This window comes from Enoplosus armatus, chromosome 23, assembly GCF_043641665.1.
Source record: "Enoplosus armatus isolate fEnoArm2 chromosome 23, fEnoArm2.hap1, whole genome shotgun sequence".
Taxonomy (NCBI): domain Eukaryota; kingdom Metazoa; phylum Chordata; class Actinopteri; order Centrarchiformes; family Enoplosidae; genus Enoplosus; species Enoplosus armatus.
In genome coordinates, this window is record NC_092202.1 from 71,133 (window position 1) to 90,704 (window position 19,572).

The 19,572-nt window shown below is 42.2% G+C and overlaps 1 protein-coding gene across 1 annotated transcript; it reads right to left on the reverse strand.

Annotated features, from left to right (window-relative positions):
• Positions 1-1,285: 1,285 nt before the first annotated feature.
• Positions 1,286-9,988, reverse strand: eif4e2rs1 (eukaryotic translation initiation factor 4E family member 2 related sequence 1). The gene is made up of 7 exons (XM_070929824.1): positions 9,851-9,988; positions 7,886-7,976; positions 5,662-5,796; positions 4,783-4,887; positions 4,293-4,445; positions 3,914-4,050; positions 1,286-1,794 (listed from the first exon to the last, which is right to left on the reverse strand). Exons 1-7 carry the CDS (start codon positions 9,865-9,867, stop codon positions 1,755-1,757), a joined length of 678 nt encoding a protein of 225 aa, XP_070785925.1. The 5' UTR covers positions 9,868-9,988; the 3' UTR covers positions 1,286-1,754.
• Positions 9,989-19,572: the final 9,584 nt, after the last annotated feature.

Consider the following 19,572-nt stretch of genomic DNA (forward strand, 5'->3'; position numbering starts at 1 on the left):
TATTTCTCCAGTATTAGCTTCGCTGCACTGGCTCCCTGTAAAATCCAGAATAGAGTTTAAAATTCTTCTCCTGATCTACACAGCTCTCATTGGTCAGGCACCCTCATATCTTAAAGAGCTCATAGTACCCTTTTACCCCACTAGAGCACTGCGCTACCAGAATGCAGGGTTGCTAGAGTCTCCAAAAGCCGAACAGGAGCCAGAGCCTTCAGCTATCAAGCTCCTCTCCTGTCGAATCAGCTCCCAGTTTGGGTCCGGGAGGCAGACACAGTCTCTACTTTTAAGAGTAGGCTTAAAACTTTGCTTTTTGATAACGCTTATAGTTAGGGGCTGGCTCAGGCCTGCCTGGACCAGCCCCCTAGTTATGCTGCTATAGGCCTAGACTGCTGAGGGACTTCCCATGATGCACTGAGCTTTCCTCCTCTCCCTCTCCATCTTTACACATTCATGTCCCTCCAATGCATGTTACTAACTTTATATCTGGATCAGATACACGCCAATTTAAACACTGACTCATAAAACTGTAACTGCATACTTGAAGAGTTTTTTCAGACGTTACCAAAGTAATCACCTGGTTAACTGCTTCGTGTTTGGTGCTGGAGAGAGCGCACCAACCGTCTGATAATATTAAACATGTTCGATTTTTATTGGGATGTCAAGAGAAAAAGACTGTTAAAACTGAATTTTATGATTGCCTTACAGATGATTGATTTGTTTTTGTTTGTTCTTTTGTTTTTTAGATTTGGATGGCTGTTAGCTTTGATACCCAACAAGTTGTCTAATCTACTCCCCTGAAAAGATTCAACAAACATTGACGTTTCACTTTCAGCCTTCACCAACAGATTCAGAGTGACTAACACCGTCTTGACTTGTCAGTGCGGCACGATTGAAAACCGAGTAAAGGTTTGCTGAGAGTTAAAGAATCTCGTACTGATAAACTTTGGTTTCTTATTTCAGTTAGTTATCTGATGTGCACAGACTAATACAGCACACTATTGATTACACCATTGGACAACATATTTGCATACAAATGTATATGTATGTTCATCTGTTTAATAAATCCTTCTGTTTGTTGTAATTTCGTATTTTTTTCCTCTTGACACGTTAAATCCAGCCACCAGAGGGCGACGTCAGCTTTAGTTTGATTTCACACATTTGTCGGTGATGAATTAGTCTTTTAAAACTGTACCAACTTTGTTGATGTATTTCAACACATTTATTTCCCAGAAAAGATTGAAAAATCCAACTAAATTCTTTAGATTATTTTTATATTTCATTACTTGTTTATTTCATAAGACATTCAGTTTTATTTACATGAATAAAACAAAAATACAAAATCCTGTCTTATGAAACTCTGCAGGCTTACAGGAGACCAGCACTGATTATATTGGTTTATACTGGTTATACTGGTTTATACACTGGTTGTATTGTACAGTTTGGTTTTAAATTAAAAGATTTGAGAATATCTTCTTCCAGCTGCTGATAAATAATCAATGACGGATCAATCAGTTAGAAACAAAACAGTGAAACAACTTCAGTCCAGTTCAGTCAGTTTATTGGTCCCACACACACACACACACACACACACACACACACACACACACACACACACACACACACACACACACACACACACACACACACACACACACACACACACACACACACACACACACACACAGGCCAATGGCAGCCAAGTGTAACAATGGTGATCTGCGTCCTGATTGGTGAGGAGGACAATCAGCTGTTTGTCTTCAGAGGGAAATCTTTGTGTTTCTGAAGCTCGAGTTGTCCCTGAAACACACAGAGTTAGTGAGTATGTTAACATCGGGATCTGGTTTTTAAACCTGCTGCTTCTTCAGTTCCTTGTAGATCTGACAGTATAAAGGTTTGTGATAGAAGGAGCTCAGTGGTTTTATTTTGTTTCTGCTGCTGTGTCACTTGTTTCTTTAGAGGGTGAAGTCTGTTATTTATGAATGAAACCAGTGGAATCTACAGTCCACCCAGGTCCAGGTGTTCAGGAAGAGCATGGTGTGTCTGTCATTACTGTTCAGACTGACCCTAACGCCCAATACGTCGATCGTGATCTACCAGTCGATCGCAAAGGTAGTGTGGGTAGATCGCATGGCATTAAAAAAAATAGACGTCAGCCTATCATCCATCCTCACTATGAAAGTTGTCACTTGATTGACATACAGGGCAGCCAGTCTGACATCTGATCTTTTCTGACACATGGGTCACCACGCATGCGCGTACAAGCGCACAAAACACATCCCTGGCTGATTCCATTCAGTGCAAGTCATCAGAGTAAGGTAATGACAAAAAGTGTACAGAGTTATATTGTGCAATATGGGTTCATGCAGTTATGCAAGGTACACCAACATATATTATACATATAAAGAATACTCAATATATTTATAAATAAATATATGTTTTGCATTTTTATAGTAGGGAGATCATTTTGACTTGGTCATTTTATAAGTAGCTTGCATGCTGAAAAAGTGTGTGCACCCCTGCTTTACATGTTGTATTTATCGTCTGCTGCAGAGGACAGACTGAGACTTACTGTATTCTGCTGAGGAGTAACTTACGTTACATTAAGGTTACTGCGACTGTTCTCCATAAATGAGCCAATCTGTTACGGCTTATAAAATATATTTAGCTACTCTTTTGACAGGTCTATCATACATCAAGGTGTTCATTGAAATGTGAACAACAACGTCGGACCAGTGAGCCTTTGCCACCTCAGATGGTAACTTACGATGCATGAAATGTCCAGGTCTGACCCACGAACTAAGATGGACATTGCATGTAACAATGACATAAAATTAGCTAGCTAGCTTAGCTGTCTGTCACTGTGGGTGATTTAGTCAATTATGTAGCTTAAGCTAACATTAGCCAACAACACTACTAGGTTATCTGACCATCTAGGTACAGAGCATGCGCACCCACAGCATCAGATGTTTGCGCTTCATTGTCTTTACGGAAGTCGCTTTGAGTAGGCTGGCTCTCTTGTATTCCATGAAGGGGTTTAACAGTAGTAGTATTGGCAGCACGGTGGCACAGTGGTTAGCACTGTCGCACAGGAGGTAAAGTTGGTTAGAGCGAGTTGGGGGTTCTTGAGCGAGACACTGAACCCTCAGTTGCTCCTGATGGAGACCAGCACTTTGCATGGCAGCTCTGTCGCCATCGGTGTGTGAATGTGTGAGTGAATGGGTGAATGAGACTCAGCTGTAAAGTGCTTTGGAAACCGTGAAGGTTGAAAAGCGCTATATAAGTGAGATCATTACCATTATTAGTAGTACTAGTAGCAGTAGTACATGAGACTGTCGTTGTGGGTCTTGTGCTCCATGATGGTGTTTTGCAGTAGTACTACAGTAGGATTAGTAGCAGTAGTACGTGAGACTGTCGTTGTGGGTCTTGTGCTCCATGATGGTGTTTTACAGTAGTACTATAGTAGTGGTAGTAGTAGTAGTAGTGCGTGAGACTGTCGTTGTGGGTCTTATACTCCATGATGGTGTTTTACAGTAGTATTAGTAGTAGTAGTACCTGAGACTATCACTGTGGGTCTTGTACTCCATGATGGTGTTTTACAGTAGTACTACAGTAGTATTAGTAGTATCTGAGACTGTCACTGTGGGTCTTGTACTCCATGATGGTGTCTTACAGCAGTACTACAGTAGTAGTAGTAGTAGTACCTGAGACTGTCGTTGTGGGTCTTGTACTCCATGATGGTGTTTTATAGTAGTATTAGTAGTAGTAGTACCTGAGACTGTCACTGTGGGTCTTGTACTCCATGATGGTGTTTTACAGTAGTACTACAGTAGTATTAGTAGTAGTAGTAGTACCTGAGACTGTCGTGGGTCTTGTACTCCATGATGGTGTTTTACAGTAGTATTAGTAGTAGTAGTACCTGAGACTGTCGTTGTGGGTCTTGTACTCCATGATGGTGTTGGTTGGAAGGTTCAGGACTCGTCTTAAAGTGTCTCTGATTCTGGATGTCGTCGTTTGGTCATTGGAAGTTCTGTTCCAGATCGACAAGATGTCCTCCTGATAGGGAGACAGGTAGAGACAGACAGTCAGGTAGAGAGAAAGGTGGGTGGAAAGACAGGTTCTTAAAGTTACTCAGTTTATATTCCTGAACAAGGTCCTGATCCAGATCTGAGGCCTATCAGGTCCAGGTCAGACTGTTAAGGATCAAACCTTCTTCACAGTAAATCTGTCACTGCTGACTGGAACATGCTGCAGAGTGTCAGTGTAGAAGTACTGTAGTAGTAAAACTATAGTAGTACCTGGAAGCGTATAGAGACCACGGCTCCACAGATCTCCTCTCCCACCATGAACTGCTCTCCTAACATGGCCAGTATGATGTTCTCCCAGAATCTACTGGCCAAACCTTTACGAAGACGAATGATCCATTTCCCCCCACTGCGGTTAGACTCATCCTAGACGGGTCAGAAGGGGGGAGAAAGGTGAGAGAAACACTGTGTCTGGCCGGCCAATAGAAACCCTGAAACACTGTTCACCACATTAAACCATCAAACATATAAATATTTATTTATGAGCCACTTCACAACTGTAGCATCACGTCCTTTTTTAAAGTGACGGAACTTTAATGCTTTAAATGTCCCACAATGCAACACTGTAACAGCAGCTGAGAGGTGAGCTGCTGATGTTAATAAATCCACAGTTTGACAGGAAAATACATCTTCTTACATTCAGGACAATACAGTACTGCAGTGTTACTACAGTATTACTGCAGTACAGTAACAGTGTTGTTACCTCCCACATGGGTTTGATTCCCTCCTTGAACAGGTGGAAGTCGCTGTGTCCACTCAGATCACCTGGTCTGACCAGGTGACTGTAAAACCTCCAGAACTGCTCCACCTGAGGACACGCACAGCTGATTTATTGATCTGTTCATCAGGCAGTAAACTGACTGTTGAGAAGCTGAGTACAGTAACGCTTAAATAGCTCTTGATTATCGTAATAGCTGCCAATTCATTTTCTCATTGATGAATCGATTAATCGACTGATTGTTTGAATTCTAGTTACACACATCTTTTGTGTTCGGATTTAAATGTGACGATCAGTCAAAAAGTGAAGGTATAATGTCACCTGTACAGGAACACCCCTGGAAACTCAGCTGAACGAACAGTTGTGTGTAAAGTCCTTCCTGAGTTCTCAGTAACTTCTAGTTTCAACTAACGAGTCACTAAATCAGGTTTCACCAGTCAAACATGAGAGAAGTCTCAGCTAATAGACACTTACATGATGTGTCAATCTGTTGCTAAGTAACATCTGTGGCAGCGTCTAATCAGAAAGCATTCCAGGATGTAAATAGGAAGTCAAGTGCAGCTTCACATTTCAGCAAAACATTCATCATAACGTTTAAAAGCGTTAAATCCTCATCATCTGTTCACATTTGAATCAATAAAATATCATCCAAGATCAGTGGGTGGCGTCAGTCAAGTGTCACCTGCAGACAGGTGTCGCCTGATGTCTGTTTTCAGTTAGCTCGCTTCTAAGTCACAACTCGTTCATGACGTGAAACCTGTTTTAATTCCGTGACATTATAACCAGGAGAAGTTACAAACAGCTGATGATGCATTTCATTTTTTCAAAATTTGTGTGTGTGTGTGTGTGTGTGTGTGTGTGTACCGATGCCACGGTGCCGATCTGTCGGATGTTTTGTTCGTAACTCTGAGAACTCGCAGGGCGACTCGGAGTTCTTCTGCTATACCAGAAGGTGTAGTTATACTGGAGGGGGTGTTCACCTACACCTGGACACACCGTCTGTACAGGAAGACAGGTAAACAGACAGCTAGAATCACAACAGAGTGAAATAGTTTGCCTTCTCTCTCGCTCTTAAAATTCACTCATCTTGGTCTATTGACCAATCAGTAAACAAAGCTAATCAATAATAATGGAGGATACCACTGAGAAGATCCTAATCGGATAATCAGGACACTTAATTAATCATAACAACCAACCGTGCACCTGCCCCGGGGACCCAGACTCTCAGGAACCCTGGGGGTCCCAGGTTGTGAGTGTAGAAATCGCTTAAGACTGTCAGACAGACAGACAGACAGACAGACAGACTGGGTGACAAAGGACATCAAGGCCATCCTAAATAAAAAGAAGAGGGCCTTCAGAGCTGGCAACAGGGACGAGGTGAGAACGATCCAGGGGGAACTGAAGATGAAGATCAGGGAGGCCAAGAAGAAGTACAGGAGGAAGAACAACATCAGAGAGGTCTGGAGTGGAATGAGGACCATCACGGGTTACAGGCCGACCAACAACAGAGGAGTTGAAGGCAGTGTGGACCGGACCAACGAACTGAATCTGTTTTTCAACAGATTTGACACTGTGGGACCTGCTCATCCCCCCCCCATGACTCTTCTGCTGTCTGACACCGCGTCCCAGTGGCTCCAAGGACTACAGACCCGTGGCACTGACCTCCCACATCATGAAGACCCTGGAGAGACTCGTCCTGGAGCAGCTCAGGCCCGTGGTCAAGCCACACTTGGACCCCCTTCAGTTCAGCCCCAACTTGGGGTTGCCAAGTTGAGGATGCCATCATCTACCTGCTCAACCGCGTCTACGCCCACCTGGATAAGTCGGCGAGCACTGCGAGAGTCATGTTTTTTTACTTCTCCAGTGCGTTCAACACCAACCGTCCGGCTCTACTGGGTGAGAAGCTGACGGAGATGCAGGTGGATGCCCCCCTTGTGTCCTGGATTGTCAACTACCTGACTGGCAGACCACAGTATGTGCGCTTACAACACTGTGTGTCAGACAGAGTGGTCAGCAACACCGGGGCTCTGCAGGGGACTGTCCTCTCTCCCTTCCTCTTCCCTCATCTACACCACAGACTTCAGCTACTGCACAGAGACCTGCCAACTTCAGACAGTTTCTGATGGCTCAGCAATAGTTGGATGTATCAGCAAGGGTGATGAGGAGGAGTACAGGGCTGCTGTGGACAACTTTGTTGCATGGTGCAGCAGAACCACCTGCAGCTCAACATGACAAAGACAAAGGAACTGACTGTTGATATGAGGAGGACCAAGGCACCGATGACCCCTGTTTCCATCCAGGGGGTCAGTGTGGACATTGTAGAGGATTACAAGTACCTGGGAGTCCACATAGACAATAAACTGGACTGGGTAAAGAACACTAATGCCCTCTACAGGAAGGGCCAGAGCCGTCTCTATTTTCTGAGGCGGCTGAGGTCCTTCAACATCTGGGGGACTATGCTGAGGATGTTTTATGAGTCTGTGGTGGCCAGTGCTATCCTCTATGCTGTTGCATGGAACAGACTGGAAACCTGGACCTACTTCACCTGTTCATATACTACCTCATTATTTATCCTTTAAATGTGCCAGTGCAATACGTATATGTCATACGCAACAGTGCAATACATATATATATATATGTGTATATATATATATATATATATGTGTATATATATATATACACACATGCATATACATTGTTATTGTATATATTCTTTACTTTTATTTTCACTTAAATATTGTAAATGTGTATATTTTTATTTTCTACTTCTTATTTTTATATTTTGTACATACTTTAGCTCTAAATTTACGCTACTTTCTAATCTTGAATGGGAGCACCGGTACTGTACACTTTCCCCCCAGGGATCAATAGAGTATTTCTGATTCTGATTCAGACTGTCCAGCAGTCAGACAGACGGACTGTCAGACAGAGAGACGGACAGTCAGACAGCCCGACAGAGACGGACAGACAGACAAACACACTGTCAGACAGGCAGCCTGACAGACAGACAGACAGACAGACTCTCAGGACCCCTGGGGGTCCCAGGTTGTGAGTGTAGAAATCACTTGAGACAGACAGACAGTCTTACCTTGCGTCGGTTGTTGTTATTGTTATTGTTGGTCCCGTCACTGTTGTCATGGTGACACTCTGACTCTTCCTGGTCCTCCTCATCTTTTGGACTGAAACACAAACAGGAAGTGTTTCAGTTAGCATCGCAGGCTAGCTGCTAACATGCTAAAGTCATCAGGGTGAAAACAATAGATTCACATTAGAATCTGATTCAGAAGCAATTCACAGATTGTGAAAATTGATTTGTGTATGTTGTTAATAAAGTTATGTTGAAGTGAACAGTTCTGAGTCCGACAGAACATGAAGAACCTTTAACAAACAGAAGAATCCTGTTGATCAATACATTCAGGTGTTCTGATGAATATCTATCAGCTATAAATCCAGATGTTTGCTGCTGGAACCAGAAACACCCGACGGAGTCCTCACAGTGCTGAGAAACTCGTGAAGTCTGATTCCAGACCTGCAGCTCTGAACCGTCGTAGGGAGACCTCTGGTTTTATTTACTTGAGCCTGGCTCACAGCCCAGATCAACTCTGCTGTGAAAGCAGAAGATGAACACAGACTTTTTATTTCTGTCCTGTGGCAGCGAACGCAACACGCTGCCTTTCAGGAACTATATGCTGCACGCGGAGCTTCTCTGGATACTTTATCGCCAACTGAAGAAACTTCCACAACCGAACAACACAAAGCGCTTTTCTCTGGCTGCAGCTTCTCTCACACTCCTGCAGAGACTCACTAGGGTTGAAAACTTTATCACGATAAGATGTTTCATCTCAGTCAATATCGATAATTATTGATCATTTCTAATGAGCTTTTTTTACTAAAGTGCAGGAGAAAAATGTTGAATTGAACCACTTGCTCACCAGCTGACTCCTACTACAAGTTTCTGTTGTGTCACGTGTCGATGCTGCAACGGAACAACACACCTGTTCAATGATTGGCTGTTTGCTTCTCATTCGTAGCAGCTCCATTCTGATAGGCTGTTTATGAGCCGGGGCGTATTCCTTGTGTGTACCTATCGAACACTTGTCTTATTGCTATTAAAGACGATTCTAACGCCGCCAAAGACTCACTTCCCACAACAAACCTGCTAGACTTCGTCACATACACAGGTTACCCACAAGGCCACCTTCCTTAAAGGGAGGGGGGAACTCGGCTGGTAACACACAGGTGCAGCTAGGCTGTGGATGTACTCACCTAGGGTTAGTAAAAAAAAAAAAAAAACATACTTATTACTGTCACTATATTAAGTGTTTCCCTTGGAGATAGACTGGACATGGATCATGAAAGAGGACAGGTCTCCAAGTCTCCACGTCTACATAACTGAACTTGACTCACAGTTCTCTGAATGTGAATCACTGAGTCATCATAGCTCTTCAATATTCATTTACATTTTAACTAACAGATGTCTTTATTTAAAAAGAGTCAATAAGAGATTTCAAATCATTTCAGATTTGATCAAATGCCATCAAATCATCTGTCAGGTAAACTACCTGCAGCTCCAGACGCTCCAGACCACCTGATCAGGTGGTGATAATAAAATAAGATAATCCTTTATTAATCCCTCAGATTCAAGGAGTCAGACAGGGACGAGTGTTCATGTAAAGACATAGAACACAGAACACAAGTTCACTAATGTCACATTTACAGTACAATAATATGAAATACGTTAAGATGTTTCACCTTGTCACTGAAAATGTTTCTGAATCTTAATAAAAAACGATTTTTTGATTTAATGATTTCATATTTAACTCGATGAGTTTTTAATCAAGTAAATGTTAATAAACAGGAGCAGTAAAATGTTGTCTATGAGCTTACAGTACTGCAGTACTATTACTACTAATATAAGTACTAATAAAATAAAGTTTCAAAAGAATGAAAACCGGATGCTAATTGTTAGCTGTTAGCTGTGACAGTACTCCGGTCTGATACGGGTTTGTACCGGTTATTTACCGGTGATTTACCGGTTGAATGTGAGTCTTACCGCTCCAGCTGGTTCATCCTCCTCCGTCCACTCTCTTCTCTTTATTCTCACTTTATCTACTTTATTACTTTATGTTTTACTTCACTTTCCTTCTTCTGTTCCTCCTCCAGTGGCTGCAGCTATGCTGCGCTCCGTGAGCTAACGTTTCCTCTCAGTACGCATGTGCTAGAGCAGTGGACGGGAAGCGAGAAGGAACCTTTTTAACTGGCTGTTTTTCGCACGAAGGCCGAATTTTCCTCGGAGGTCTGGACCAACACATTTAATTCAATTCAGTTCAATTCAATTTTATTTATTTTTCGCCAAATCACAACAAAAGTCATCTTATGACACTTTACAAATGGAGCAGGTCCAGACCGACTCTTTATAATGTTACAGTATGTTACAGAGACCAACAGTTCCCACCATGAGCAAGCACTTTGGCGACAGTGGCAAGGAAAAACTTCCTTTTAAGAGGCAGAAACCTCGAGCAGAACCCGACTCTAGGTGGGCTTTGACCGGTTGGGTTGGAGGGAGAGAGAGAGGGTGAGTAAACATAATAACTGTAGTGATCAGAGTCAGGCAGGCCCATGGCAGCAGCAGCCAGGCATATCAGGACCACGATCCACAGGAACCTGCAAGACGACAAAGCACAAAGAAACTCTGGGGAAGATATAAAGTTAGTAACATGCATTGGAGGGACATGAATGTGTAAAGATGGAGAGGGAGAGGAGGAAAGCTCAGTGCATCATGGGAAGTCCCCCAGCAGTCTAGGCCTATAGCAGCATAACTAGGGGCTGGTCCAGTCAGGCCTGAGCCAGCCCTAACTATAAGCGTTATCAAAAAGCAAACTTTTAAGCCTACTCTTGAAAGTAGAGAGTGTGTCTGCCTCCCGGATCCAAACTGGGAGCCGGGTTAGGGTTATAGGGTACTATGAGCTCTTTAAGATATGATGGTGCCTGACCAGTAAGAGCTTTGTAGGTCAGAGAAGGATTTTAAACTCTATTCTGGATTTTACAGGGAGCAAGTGCAGTGAAGCTAATACAGGAGAAATATGATCTATTTTCCTGGTTCCTGTCAGTACACGTGGATCACAGCATTCTGGATCAGCTGGAGAGTCTTCAGGGACTTATTGGGACAGCCTGATAATAAGGAATTGCAATAATCCAGCCTAGACGTGACAAATGCATGGACTAATTTTTCTGCATCTGTTTGAGACAGGATCTTCCTGATGTTTCAATGTTACGGAGGTGAAAGAAGGCAGTCCTTGAAGTTTGTTTTACGTGGGAGTTAAAGGACATGTCCTGATCAAAGACAACTCAGAGATTCCTCACGGTGGCGCTGGAGGCCAGGGCAATGCCATCTAGGGTAACAATATCCTTAGATACTGTGTTTCTGAGGTGTACAGGGCCAAGAACAATAACTTCTGTCTTGTCCAAGTTCAACATCAGATAATTGCAGGTCATCCAGGTCTTTATGTCCTTAAGGCATGCTTGGAGCTTGGCTAACTGATGACGTTCTTCTGGCTTGATCGATAGATATAGCTGGGTAACGTCCGCATAGCAATGAAAATGTATGTTTTTTAGTGTTTTCTAATGATATCTCCTAAAGGAAGCATATATAAGGTGAATAGTATTGGTCCAAGCACAGAACCTTGTGGAACTCCATGACTGACTTTGGCGTACATAGAGGACTCATCATTAATGTGTACAAACTAAGATCGATCTGATAAATACGACTTAAACCAGCTTAGTGCGGTTCCTTTGATGCCAATTAAATGTTCCAGCCTCTGTAATAGGATATGATGGTCAATGGTGTCGAATGCAGCACTAAGATCTAACAAAACAAGTACAGAGACAAGTCCTCTGTCTGATGCAGTTAGAAGGTCATTTGTAACTTTCACCAGTGTTGTCTCTGTGCTATGTTGAGCTCTGAAACCTGACTGAAAGTCCTCAAGCAACTTATTGTCATGTAGAAAGTCACACAGTTGGCAACTGCTTTCTCAACAATCTTGGAGAGAAAGGGAAGGTTAGATATACAGTGCATCCGGAAAGTATTCACGGCGCTTCACTTTTTCCACATTTTGTTATGTTACACCCTTATTCCAAAATGGATTAAATTAATTTTTTTCCTCAAAATTCTACACACAACACTCCATAATGACAATGTGAAAAAGGTTTTTTTGAAATTTTTGCAAATTTATTAAAAATAAAAAACTAAGAAATCACATGTACATAAGTATTCACAGCCTTTGCCATGAAGCTCAAAATTGAGCTCAGGTGCATCCTGTTTCCACTGATCATCCTTGAGATGTTTCTGCAGCTTAATTGGAGTCCACCTGTGGTAAATTCAGTTGATTGGACATGATTTGGAAAGGCACACACCTGTCTATATAAGGTCCCACAGTTGACAGTGCATGTCAGAGCACAAACCAAGCATGAAGTCAAAGGAATTGTCTGTAGACCTCCGAGACAGGATTGTCTCGAGGCACAAATCTGGGGAAGGTTACAGAAAAATTTCTGCTGCTTTGAAGGTCCCAATGAGCACAGTGGCCTCCATCATCCGTAAGTGGAAGAAGTTCGGAACCACCAGGACTCTTCCTAGAGCTGGCCGGCCATCTAAACTGAGTAATCGGGGGAGAAGGGCCTTAGTCAGGGAGGTGACCAAGAACCCGATGGTCACTCTGTCAGAGCTCCAGAGTTCCTCTGTGGAGAGAGGAGAACCTTCCAGAAGGACAACCATCTCTGCAGCAATCCACCAATCAGGCCTGTATGGTAGAGTGGCCAGACGGAAGCCACTCCTTAGTAAAAGGCACATAGCAGCCCGCCTGGAGTTTGCCAAAAGGCACCTGAAGGACTCTCAGACCATGAGAAACAAAATTCTCTGGTCTGATGAGACAAAGATTGAACTCTTTGGTGTGAATGCCAGGCGTCACGTTTGGAGGAAACCAGGCACCGCTCATCACCAGGCCAATACCATCCCTACAGTGAAGCATGGTGGTGGCAGCATCATGCTGTGGGGATGTTTTTCAGCGGCAGGAACTGGGAGACTAGTCAGGATAGAGGGAAAGATGAATGCAGCAAAGTACAGAGACATCCTGGATGAAAACCTGCTCCAGAGCGCTCTTGACCTCAGACTGCGGCGACGGTTTATCTTTCAGCAGGACAACGACCCTAAGCACACAGCCAAGATATCAAAGGAGTGGCTTCAGGACAACTCTGTGAATGTCCTTGAGTGGCCCAGCCAGAGCCCAGACTTGAATCCGATTGAACATCTCTGGAGAGATCTGAAAATGGCTGTGCACCGACGCTTCCCATCCAACCTGATGGAGCTTGAGAGGTGCTGCAAAGAGGAATGGGTGAAACTGCCCAAAGATAGGTGTGCCAAGCTTGTGGCATCATATTCAAAAAGACTTGAGGCTGTAATTGCTGCCAAAGGTGCATCAACAAAGTATTGAGCAAAGGCTGTGAATACTTATGTACATGTGATTTCTCAGGTTTTTTATTTTTAATAAATTTGCAAAAATCTCAAATAAACTTTTTTCACGTTGTCATTATGGGGTGTTGTGTGTAGAATTTTGAGGAAAAAAATGAATTTAATCCATTTTGGTATAAGGCTGCAACATAACAAAATGTGGAAAAAGTGAAGCGCTGTGAATACTTTCCGGATGCACTGTAGGTCTATAGTTGGCTAAAGCCTCTGGATCAAGAGTGGGCTTTTTAAGAAGAGGTTTAATTACAGCTACTTTAAAGGACTGTGGTATGTAGCCTGTTAATAAAGACAGATTGATCATGTCTAGTAAAGAAGTGCCAGGGGACGGCTAGCAGGAGCTACACTGGGTCGGTCCGCACTGTCTCCATGGTGCGGAACCGCACCTCCAACTCGCTGAGCCTCGACTCCAGCACGCTAAATAAACTGATTAGTCGCTGTAATGAAATATATAACAAACAAATATAACTTGTGTGAGCTTAGAGCAGCCAAACACACACGCTACCAGTGACACAGAAACCGGAAGTGAAGCAATATGCTTACCGCAGTACGTCAGCATGTCAGTCAGACAGAGGACAACAGTTTACTAAACTACAGTACTTTAGTGCAATATGAGGTACTTGTACTTTACTTGAGTATTTTCATTTTATGTCACTTAGAGGTAATATTGTACTTTTTACTGCACTACATTTATCTGAGCTTGAGTTACTTGTTACTTTATAGATTAAGATTTCCATTAAATACATGAATTAATAATAAGATGTGAAGCACTGTTACAGATTAAACTGACCTGTTGTATTTAAAGTAGAGCTGTGATCATTAGTCTATTCATCAATTAGTCGATCAACAGAAAATTAATTGGCAACTATTTTGATATATTTTCCAAGCCAAATAAATATTTGATGTTTTCCAGCTTCTTAAAATTGAGAAACTTTTCTATTCTATTAAAATGAGTTTAATATTTTGGACATTTGCTGTTGTCACTCTGAACCCTGGGATGATCAGAGTTAGTTCACTCTGAGCCATCATCAGTGGAGCTCTGATACTATGATCACCATGGCAACAGATTTCAGATTTTTTCAGATTTTTCAGATCTATGTATTCAGCTGTGACAGGGACACAATGCAGGTGATCAAACAGATGAGACACAGTTTACTGATGGACTGTGAACTCAGTCTGAACCAGTAAGAATGTTGAAAAGGCGTCAACGTTCAAACTGAGTGTTGATTATTTAAACATGTTGATCAACAGCATTTAATAACCATATTTCAACATGTGTCAATTCAAACAGTCACTGTTAACACACGAAGACTTCATGCAGCCGATATTAAAAAATCACTTTTAAACTACATTCAGTCCAGTTCTAAAGTCTTCATCAATCATTCTCACATCATCTCCAACACGATGTGCTGTTGATTAACCAATCACAGCATGACACATCAGTGTCTTCTACATCTGAAGCTTCATACAGATGTTTGAGTTAAACAGGGATTCCTTCAGTAACGTACGCTAAATGTTTCAGGGGACCTGGTTGAAACCTGACAGAGGCCTTAATGTCCAGGGTCACAGTGTAGAAAGAGGGACAGAGTATAGATCTGATTCTGAATCCACGATGTCCACAGATCTGTCTCTGTCCTCACATCGATGACTGATTGATCATATTTGATATATCTGATGTTTCTAAAGACATAAACTTGCAGATGAATGTGCTCTGATGAGGATTGATGAGGACATGAAACAGTGTCGGAGACAGAGAGACACTCGATGAGCAGGTTAGTTGACAGTGTCTGTTACCACAGTAACTGACCCAGAGTCAGCTCTGTTTCTGGACCTGAAGACCCAGAGTGTCCCTCATCTCAGGGTCAACTAACTCAGAGTTTCACTAAACTGGCTCTCTGGGATTCTGAGTCTAAGAGAAACAGGATCGCCATCTGAGCCTCAGGACTGATCCTGGGTCTGATCTTATCTCTGGCTGCATTCATCTACTAGAAGAGGAATTTCAGAGGTCAGACCAGAACACCGGAGTCAAAACCAGTTCATACCAGTCAGAAACAGTTTACACCTGTTTGGACCAGAATAAATCAGTGAGGACCAGTTGACACCATTTTGAGACTAGTTTTATAAGAATTCAGAAGTCAGGCTACCTTCAGATCAGTTTGGTTCAGATTTAGACCAGCTTAGATTGGTTTCAGACCAGTTTTTAGAACAGTTGTAGATTTAGGAAACTGGTCTCAAGCCAGTTTCCCAAACTGGTCTCAGTTTGGGAAACTCAGACCAGTTTTGACCAGTTTGGACTAGTTTCTAATAATGCAATATCTGTATTTGTTGTTGACCCTGCCCTCATGTCTTCTTCTCTTTATACCAGGACGGATTCTGGTTCCCACTAACTAAGCCTGGACCTGGGCTGTATTTGAAACCACCTACTCCATACTACCGACAAATGCAGTATGCAGTACGTACTCCATACTGTAGTACTGTAGCTTTTCTCATCAGTATGCAGTATGAAACTGTCAAATGGACTTATTGTGCAGTGTGCCGACCAGGCTCAGTAATAATCCTGCAGGTATTCTGCCCCCCCTGCCTGATGAAAGTCTGAACAAACCTTTAAATGAGGCCTTGTAGATCTGATCTGAGTCAAGATTCAGTAACTGGGTTGTTTATTTGTTCAGTTTACGTAACGTTAATGGCCAGTTACAGGTGCTCCCATTCAAGAATAGAAAAGGAGCATAGAGTTAGAAATGAGAAGTATGTAAAAATATAAGATATAAAAAATAAAAAGGTAACCATTATATACATTTACAATATTTAAGTGAAAAATAAAAAATATATACAATAACAATGTATATGTCTGTGTGTGTGTGTGTGTGTGTGTGTGTGTGTGTGTGTGTGTGTATATATTGCACTGGTTTTTATAAATAGAGAATAAATAATGAGGTAGTGGTTTCTGACAGAGGTGAAGGGTTAGGGTTAGGGTTTGTTTGTTGAGTCTGTTGGAGTCCGCCACCCTCAGCCTGAGTTCTGAGCCTCCTCAGATGGAGGAGAAAGCCGCTGCTGGCTCTGAACTCTGCTTCATCTACATGCGATCTGATGCTTTACTGTGTGAAATCAATATTTTACAGCCACTAACTGTTTTATTAACTCATGCAATCTCTTATTATAATGTGGGGGGGTTCAGATTATTGTTAGATTTGTATATTTCCCCTGGAGTGAAATATTTTTAACTACAATTAGTCTCTGTAGCCAGACCTCCACACTTTGGAGAAGTTTTTTGTTTTGGCTCAACCCATCGTCATTCACAATCGCCTTGGGTGGCACTGAGCCTGGGATGCAGCAACAGTGCCATTACAAGATAGTGTCTGAGGGGAACATCTGCGCGTGAGGAGGCAAGTCCTGGCATTAAAATGGTAAAATCCCAGCTAAAGAAAACGCCACATACAATGATAAACTATATATGTAGGCTATATGATACAACATTTACTGTTAAAAAAGCAAACACAACTTGATCATCAGTGTACTGGAGGGGAAGCTTACCTATACTTTAGCTCTGAAGGAGCTCACTGGACCCGTTAAAACCACCGACAATCCAAATCTTGGCTGCTAGCTCGGAGGTTGTTGATGTTGATGATGAACAGGGACTTTGAAAACGTAAAGCACAGTTAACAGAAGGGGACTTATCCCAGCAGCCTACAGCCAGTGGGCCAGACTAAAATACAATAAACAACCAGAAAACTCTCTGACAGACTGGGGTGTTATTAATACACACATTAAAACATATCAATAAATCTAATCAATCTGTATCAAATACACTCCTACCTCCTAAAGTCAGAATATATGGAGAAACAGTCTATTTCGATCAAAAAGGCAAGAGAAATCTTAATAAAGTTGTAATAAGGGCATCATTTTATAAAATAAAAGTTGGTATTTTAGGAGAACATCCACAATTGTATTATAGATTATTCTAAAAAGGTATAATGATGTGAGTATAAAGTCATTATATTTTGAAAAAAGTTGTAATATTTCGGGGGGTGGGGGTGGGGGGGGGGGGTGACAAAAGACAATTGTAATATTTTGGGAATAAAGCTGTAATTGAAAGTTTTGTCACAGCAGCATTTAGTGGACATTACAGGAAGTGCACAGGTCTGTTTCTGAACACCTGTCACAGGTGGGTCCTCACTTTAGGTCAGCAACCAAACACAGCACACCTGTTGAGCTTTTATTTTAAAATAAAATGATACTCCATGATAACACTGACAGTCAGAAATCAAAAAGTGCTTCCTCATATCAGTTTCCCACCAGGGGAACGTGTGAAAACAGTGTGCACCGTTTTGCTACAGTTTCTGGGTTGAATGACACGTTTCCTTGAAACGATATGTGAAGTAGGCTACGTTTCCTCTCACTTGGTGGGTGTGTCAGAGGTGTTATCCAATCAGCAGCAACATGCCCTTTTAGTAAAGAACGCAAAGAATGGCCTTCTCAGCTGTCGTAGTTGCAACGCTTGTGTTCAGCGCACCACCACCGTTTCCGTTTCAATAAACATTTTGCTATGTTTCATCTGGGCTGAACGTGGCCCTGGACTCTGCAGTGTGTTGTCACACATCAGCCTCCGCCCCCCCATGTGACCAGTTGTAAAGTTCAACTTAAAAAGTCAGAACAAATCTTCATCCCCATATATGGGCATGGAGGTTGTACAGGCCTTCTGATTGGCAGACCTGCTGTATGTGCAGCTGTGGCGGTCAGCTCTGCAGTGCGTCCTTGATCCCTCCATCGTTTCCTCACTCAAAATAGTTTGAGAAAAAAGCTGTAAAAAGTCTCCTCGAGGAGATGGAGAATCGAACTAGGTATAGTATCACAATGTGTTATCACAAATCAATACCCAACATTAATAAACTTATTACCTCAGTCGTCATGCCTGTTAAATACATCAATCAATCATCAACACATCAGTTTAAAAATCAATCAATAATGTTGATCACATGTAAACAAATATCATGCGTGCTTACTTCTTGCTTCAGTCACTATGGTAACCAGCACAGTCGATGATGTCATAAATCAATAAATGGATCAGCATGCAGCAGGGGCGGGGTCAGGCCACCTTACCGGTTGTCATGGTTAATGTCATGTGTGGGTGGGGCTGACCTCTGACCTGAGCAGAACCAAACACAAACTAACCCTTAAAAATTAGTGTAGCCCCGCCCCCGGTGGCTGGCAGCCGATGGAACAGGAGTGGTGGGGCTGCCACAGATGCTACGCTACGCTAACTAAACCTACCCATGATTCATTGTTCCAGTACAACAGTTCAGCTAACTAATAACTAACTATGGATTAGAGTGAACCAGCTCAACTGACAGGTTAACATCCTAACGACTAGCCTAGTATGGTTTATTAGACACAGTGCACTAGAAGCTAAAAGAGACCTGATTCAGCAAACGGCTAACAAGCAGCTCATTGGTTCGGATTGTCATGGAAAGACTTTGATCCCTGACAAAACTTGATATGTTGTTTCAATAGAAATCAGTTGAAACTGAATTCAGATCAGTTCAGAGAATCTATCACACTGAAATATTTAAAAAATCAAAACCTCTGGAGTTAATTTAAGACTTGAGTCTATCACCAGCTGTGGACGGTGACTTAACATTTAATATCAACTGAAAAATATACAGTATTAGGGCCACTGGAAAGAAAACCACATCTGAGATTTTCAAGAAAAAAATCATGTTTTCAAAATATAATCATAATTTTACTAGAAAAAGTTGTTACATTTTATGAAAAGAACAATAATTTTGGTGACTGGTTAGTTTGATCTGAACTCAGCACCATGACTCCACTCACAGCTGGTCAGCTCTGCCTTCCTGTTGGCCTCCTGATTGTCATAATCAAAGTATTGATCAGTTATTGGAGGTTTTATTGCTCTCACAGTGACCACAGTGTTCACTTTGCTGGTTTCAATAAAGCTGGCTTCATTAAAATTCTCCCAACAATCATCAGTTTATAAAGTTACTCAGTTTCTCAACAAAGTTAGATTCAAATGTACGCTACAGCAATAAAATTTTGTCTTTTAAAAAGGCCAGTCTGTATTTAGAGCAGCTAGCAGAGCTAACAGGTTAACTGTAGCACCGACTGGAAGACATTTATGACATCATCATCATCAACGTCTTTTCCCAGCATGCCTTTGGCATCCTCAACCACCCCTCTGACTTGTGACCCTGAGATTTATGTTGCTATGACAACCATCCCACCAACACAATGTTGTGATGCTA